This window comes from Barbus barbus, assembly GCF_936440315.1.
Source record: "Barbus barbus genome assembly, chromosome: 7".
NCBI classification, from domain to species: Eukaryota; Metazoa; Chordata; class Actinopteri; order Cypriniformes; family Cyprinidae; genus Barbus; species Barbus barbus.
In genome coordinates, this window is record NC_136735.1 from 34,407,631 (window position 1) to 34,415,061 (window position 7,431).

The following is a 7,431-nucleotide window of genomic DNA, read 5'->3' on the forward strand; positions in this document are numbered from 1 at the left end:
ATAAAAACCCTCGCTTGTTTCTCCACAGCAATGAGATTAAATTGCAAATGAAGACCTTAGGTTTTTATAATTTTCAGATTTATATAAATAAATAAACAATGGACACTGAAGTTGGAAATCAAAATCATTTTAATATTATCTCCAACATTCTCATGAAAATATGTGTGAATATCTGATGCTATCCTCATTAATTTTATAATTCTTAATATTCACTACCCTCTAAAAGTTTGAGGTCAATAAGTTTTAGTTTTGAAACAAATAGATACTTTTATTGAGCAAGTATGCACTAAATAAAGACTTTACACTGTTGCACAAGATTTTAAATTCAAATTAATTTTCTATTTATTAAAGAATTCTGAAAACATGCATCATGGTTTACACAAAAATATTAAGCAGCTGAAATGTTTTCAACATAAATACTAATATAATTAAAAAAATTGTTTCTTGATCAGAAAAATGTGACTGGGGATGCTGAAAATTCAGCTTTGCATCACATGAATAAATTACATTTTACAATACATTGCAATAGAAAACAATTATTTGAAATTATATTAATATTTCACAATATTTCTATATTTACTGTATTTTTAATAAATAAAACTGAGCATAAGAGGCTTCTTTCAAAAACATTTAAAAATCATACTGACCCCAAACTTTTGAACAGTATTGTAAATAATTATAATTGTAAACTTCTACACGTACTTTTGCTGTATGTCAGTGATTTTCTCATAAAAAAATAAAAATGTGGGAGTGACGTCGGAGACCATACCGTAAAAACATAACTTGGCATCTCCATTAAGTCTCCTGAGATATAAAAGAGCAATTTCTGAGCAATAATATGTTCCTCAGGGGGTGATTTGAAGAGGATGGTCTCATATGAGGTAATAAAGAGGTTTAGTTACAGAAGATCCAAAAATCACATTCTTATGATCAGTAGATGCATCATGACAAATGGCGTGTACTGAATGTTTGGACGTTGACTAATGAATACGTCTTAATGTTGCACATTTGCGTACGGCACAAACCCGACCAAAGGCAAATAAACACTGCAGCCATAATCAAAAACAAACCAATGCTTTCTACAGCCCTGGAACGATCAGTGAAGTAAAACAACTCCAGCCCAGCTGTGCGTCTATCTCCAGACGTCAAGTCTGACTTCTATTTTCACCACTCCAGACGTCCTCTTCACAGATCTGGCTGGAGCCCAGTAGGCGATCATATTACCTTCATGTCACAGCACACAGCTATGATGGATGGCCGTTGTTGGTACTGTAATGCTCATGCACATTATTCACCAGCATTGCTCCTCCAAACAGAGATTGTCTTTCTCATATGGGGCCACCACAGAGCAGGAATGGAGACTGAGAGGGACTGTTTTCTCATGATGGACCAATGGCATGACTTGTTTTGGGAGTTCGAGTTCATGAGGGTATAGTGGTACCACGGTCCAATAGTTGCGGGTAAAGGTTGAAAGTCTGCTTCATGAGATCACGGGTTCCCAGTTTTTTTTGTCCGCTGAAACTCTATGCTATAAATGATTTACTTGAAGAATCTCTTGAGACTGCAACTAGTTAAGTTATATTTTTGTTTAATACATACAATGATTATCATAATTTTTTTATTTGATATATATTTGTAAATATATATTTAAGCATTCACATTTCTTTAATATTTTTAATCTTGTTATATTAAATACATTTTAAATAATTTTTATTCTTTATTAATTTTAGTCGATTTTTATAAATGTAAAAATTTCTTAATATTTACATTTATTATATACAGTATTAGGGCTATGCTAGTCTTTTTTTTTTTCATTTATATAGGCTATCAGTGGACTATAAAGCACCTGTCCTAGACTTTATCATTTTAGAGATTAAAATTCTGTCTGAAACGATAAGGTGATAATTATTTTAATATCATGTCCAATAACTGACAATAACCAGTTCCCAAATTCTGTCATTTACAAGTGATACATTTTTTAATGTTTAATAAATATAATAATTTGTATAAAAATAATAATTGTTATACTTTACTTGCTACATTTATATATGATAAATATACTATACAAATATTTTAATAATTTATCATTGATTTTTATAGATTTTTGTCTTTAAAATTTGATATTTTGGAATATGAGCATTTTAAATGTTAAATTTAAAATTTGTTAAATCTTTATTCATTTAAATTTTTATATTATTTTAATATATTTAATATTTTTATTGTTTTTAATTTAATATAAAATATTATGTAAATAATTTCTTACTGTTTAATTTAATTTCTCTCACAATCTCACAAATCACCACAACTTTACATTCGTGTTTTTTCCCCTCTTTACAGCATACAGTAATTAATCTGTTTGTTTGGAGTGGCATACTACTATACTAACCATACTAAGTTTGTATGTAACATATGCTTTACACATTATGCATTTTTTGGAGAGGTATATACTCAGCATCTACCATCTTGATTTCTCTGGGAATTGTTAATATGACAAACAGCATATCTTTGTTTTCTTTGTCATGCAGTCAGTCAGTGATAAATAGAGGAGGGCTTCAGTGAGTCTAGAACAGGTCTTTGTGTGTACGGTAGGAGAAGCCTGACACGAGGGAGATCTTATCCTTCATTTCTCTGATATGATAACTTCTGTGCGGTTGAGGAAGGGTTGCCTGATCTTTCCCACAAGCAGTGATCTCTGTCCCCTTTTCTTTACATAATTGTTTTATCTTATCTGTGGTTGCTGATGTTGACAGCAGTTTAAACAGGCTTGCAAACATCTTCAATGATATGTGTGTATATACTGCCATCAGCTGACCAAATGGAGCTCTGCAATCAATGTTACAAATCACAGAAAATTATTCTCACTAATAGACATTTCTTATTAAAATTAATAATAAGTAACCATTAATAATTAATTCAATTTAATTATTTTGTTTTGTTTATTAACTTAATCAACCATAATAATATATATCATTTAATTTTATTAAAATTAATCAATTAATCATTAATTAACTTTTTTTTATTTTGTTGGTTGTTTATTAAATTATATTAATAAATATATTAAAATAATAATAATAATAATGAACTGCTTGTGATTTTCCCCATCTTTTCCTGATGTTTGTTGTTTTTGGAAGACAGTTGGTTACAAGTTGTTTCTAAAATCAGTTTTTTTTTTAATGGACACATAAGTCACACTTTTTTTGCATTGAATTTTATTGCATTAGACAGTACAATATCAAACCAGGTGGTTTTTGCTACACAGTTCTTCGAGCATAAAAGAAAACAACAAGCATGTTTGAAAAATAAAATCACATGATCCGTTTTGATATAGTGGTCTAAAACACATTAGCTCTTGAGATCCATAAGGCGGTCAGTGTTGTCTACAGTGTGGCTGTGACTGTAATCGATGCACTTTTGAAATTCTTATCATGGACGTAGTTTATGATGGACATTGCTCCCTGGTAAGCTTCTTCACATGTGGGCTGGATTTGATCCTCGGGTAGAAGGAAGCCGTATTTCCCTTCATCTCGTAACTCAAACGTAAAGGAGTATGGGATCCCTATGAGCCTTGCGAAATCACGTGAAGAGCCAGAATTTGCATCTGCGAAGAATGTTTCAAAGTGATTAACTGACTAAAAATGCATGATCTCATACAGAAACACCTGGAGTCGCTAAAGATCTTAATGACTGAACAACATCAGGGCTGTGCAAGTCATTTTTTGTTTATGTATCTCTGGACAATACAGCAGTAATTAAAAAAAAAATAAAAAAAAGAGATAATTTTACATAATGAATTTCAGCATCTTTACATTATAATGTACAGTATGAAAAATAAACACTTTTAGTTTTTAAGATGTATTAAAGGTTACATTTTTAATGATTAACTTTAATTGAGCCTTAGATAAATATTAAATTCTTACGGATATCTATAAATTAAAATAGCCTATGTCTAAAATTGCTGATAACTCATATGTAACTGTATTGAATGTGTTTTTGTCAGGTTGAGGAAAAATAGCAAGGTATTATTTTAGAATTCAGTTTTTAGAATTCAGAATTTTGGATTTTTTTTTTTTTTAGTTTTACAGAGGTGAAGAAACCGCAGTGAAATATTTAGAGTCAACTTGAGAACATTTATTTCTCAAATTAGTCCAGCTGTTAAATGCGTGTGGTGTCTCTCAGTGTATGATTGACTCATGAGGATGACTTCAATTGTGCATCCCCTTAATAATTGATTCCGCTAACAAATTATTTACACTGATACAATTAGCAGTTTATTTTTTTTTTAAATGGGCTATTTGTGTTATTTCAAATTCCTTTTTTCTAGACCTGATTGTCTTCAGGTCATGCGAGTGTACATTGGTTTAAAGTACTCACACAGTATATCAGGTGGAGTGCCCACTTTGTAGCTCTTCCCATGCACTGCTGTGATGGCTTTAGCTGCAGTGAGACCTACTTCCATCTGTAATCATCATTCAAAACTTACAGTATGCTTGAAAGCTTCCAATCCTTACTTATCCCAAAGAATTTGTTATTCTTCTTACCAGTTCATCGTAATTGGGTGCTGAGATGTTGGGGTGTCCGTATGGGACGAGGATCATCTGACCGTACGAGTGGATGGTGAGATAACAGAGCAGTTGGTTTTGATGTGCTCCCAAAAAGTCAGTGACAGCTATGGCCTCTATCTCAGACAGAGCAGTTGGTCCATTATAGATATCTGTACAGCAATTCCTGGAGTTCCCCACCACTAGTGAACACAAACAGAGGGACTAGATGATCGTTTTATTAGCTCCTTTAGCCTTAACTGCATGTCTGCTCTTGATAACTGCTATATCATGCTTGACTCTGCAGAAGCACAGCAAATGTGAATGAGTTTTGTCAGGGTTAGTTTAAACACACCTGCAATTTATGACCTGCAGAGGGTGGGATTGTAAGAAAGTCGAGATTAATATAGTACACTGGGTGCTGTTAAGTCATCTGTTAAGTCATGTTTATAACCCTTTATATCTCTTATATATAGATATATATATTTATAGCTGATATTTGAATTCATTTTTAAATTATATTGTAATAATTTGCAAATGTAAAAATTGCATGTATTTTGGTTTAGTACCATATTAAAGGTGGACATGTCAATAATGTAATACAATACATCTGGGTTACAGGATTATTTATTTGTTTATGCATTTATTTATGTTATACAACTATGTCACAATTATTCAACCCCTATTCAACTTTGCTGTTTTTAATTCATTTGTGTATATAGCATGGCACAAAATTGTAAGCCTTTAAAATAAAGTACTGTAAGCCCTTGCAAACTCTATAACAAAGCATAACAAGCTTTTACACATACTTTACATTTAGCCCATGAATGTGCTGAAATTGAGATATTGAAATTGATCTCTAGTGAAAAGAAAAATGTTACTTACTCCCCCAGTTAGCATAAAAGTTGCTGTTAATATCAGTGCCAAAACATGTGCAGTTTCCAGTCCCCGGTGATCTGGACTTCCTCCATAGTCGAGTCTTTAAAACATATCACTGATATAAGTGATATAAGATATTCTACCTTTATCAAATGTGTGTTATATAATACTTCACAGGATGAAACTCACTGTGTTATCCCGCCAGGAATAAATATATCCGTCCATGTTCAGCACTGGGGTGATGTAGAAGTCCAGGTTTTTAAATACTGTGTTCAATTTCGAGTCTGTTTTGTAGGAGCCCAGGATCTTTTTCCAGCATAACAAACAGTTCAATTCATTTATAGATTAAATTCATTTCATTCAGATTAAATATAACATGTTATATTTGGAGAAACATATAAACACATATACAAAAATGTTATCAAATCCATATGAATCTAAGGGTTAACAAGCTACAATACGTGCTTTACATCCATTATACTGGCAGTATCAATATTACTATTCAAAATAGCATACCATAACATAGCAAAAAACTCAAGAGTACATTATAAACAATTGCCTTTCATGTAATAAAATGGATGTGATATTTCTGAGAATAACACTTCAGGTCTATGTCATCATGACTAAATACGTCATAGTAAGTTTGATGTAGTAAAGTCTCACCTCTTTAACAAAATGCTGGCAGAAAGCTGGAGTGATCCATTCCCTGGCATGAATCCCACAGTCCATCCAAACGGCTTTCTTGGGTGTGGTGCTTTTGAAGCCAATCTGCATATCAGATGCAAACAAGAAAGTACTATGGTAATATCATGGCATTATTTCAAGTACTTTGAAATATTATAACTAACACCATGGCACCGGATGCAAATGTCATCTAAATTGAGTTGCAGATTTATTGTAAAAAATGAAATGATGAGTAAGTCATGGCAACATATGTTATTTCATTACTTTAAATCATCAAATTAATTTAACCAATTTCAACATCATTAAGTTATGAGGGATTTTAAATTATAGAACTATAATTTAAGTTGAAATAACTTGTGCAGCCAACTTGAAACTCAAAATCCACCGGGTGATGATAACAAGTATATTGCACTATACAGTTAGTACCTTTAGAAATGTAATGTTCCTGTTCTCATAAGTTTGTCCATATATCACGCTGGACACAACGTCTGGGTTTTCTCTTTCCATCTGATTCATCCAGGCTGAAATCTGTTTGGAGAGATTTACCAGGTCAATAAAAGAATCAATCAATCAATATCAATTGCTAGTACAGGATAACCTCACCTCATCCATGGTGTGGTACTTCGTGTAGTCATACGATCTCTGTTCCAGTCCACCAGCCAATCTGTAATCAATTAAAACACTTTACTGAATCAAATTAGGAAAAATCTCTCAGATGTAATACTTAAAAAAGACTGATCTTATGCATTCAAGTTTATTTGTAAGGACATCCCATGTCCCAATGTCAGATATCCTATTTAATAAAAACCGTTTTTCTATCTTTTTCCGTTAATGCAAAGCTAGAATTATCTCAGCTTTCCCAACAAAACTTAATGCTTTGCTCTGTCTTAATTCAACCTCTAGAGACCAATAAAACTAAGTCATAACCCCGACACCTTACCTGTCCTGGGCCACCAGAACCAAGACCAGCAAAACAGATATTACTGAGCCTTTCATGGTTTGTTTGTTATCCAGGCTTGTTGAACCTGACAGTATGAACCTAGTACAGCCTGAGAGTGACTTATAAAGCAACTCTCATCTGACTGAGATACAGAGGAACCACCTCAACTGATAACTGTGTTAATATATAAACCAAAGACATTTATTTAGCATCCAAGTTATCATAAATCTGGACTAACACACTGAGCTGTTATAAAGTGAATCCTCCTGTAATCAGGGCATGGTGACAATAAATATTCAAATATCCATTGATTAACCTTTACTGTGCAATTGGCTCAGCTACTTTAGCTGATGCTTAGATATTAGTTTTGCTGTTCTGTAAAGTTCAAAC

At 32.4% G+C, this 7,431-nt stretch overlaps 1 protein-coding gene across 1 annotated transcript; it reads right to left on the reverse strand.

Moving 5' to 3' along the window:
• Window positions 1-3,377: 3,377 nt before the first annotated feature.
• On the reverse strand, window positions 3,378-6,713 carry LOC306872141 (carboxypeptidase O-like; the record flags this gene model as incomplete). Its single annotated transcript, XM_079420563.1, has 8 exons — window positions 3,378-3,598; window positions 4,372-4,456; window positions 4,539-4,741; window positions 5,424-5,517; window positions 5,607-5,723; window positions 6,081-6,185; window positions 6,528-6,629; window positions 6,705-6,713. The coding sequence occupies 8 exons, from the start codon at window positions 6,711-6,713 to the stop codon at window positions 3,378-3,380; spliced, it is 936 nt and encodes a 311-aa protein (XP_079276689.1).
• Window positions 6,714-7,431: the final 718 nt, after the last annotated feature.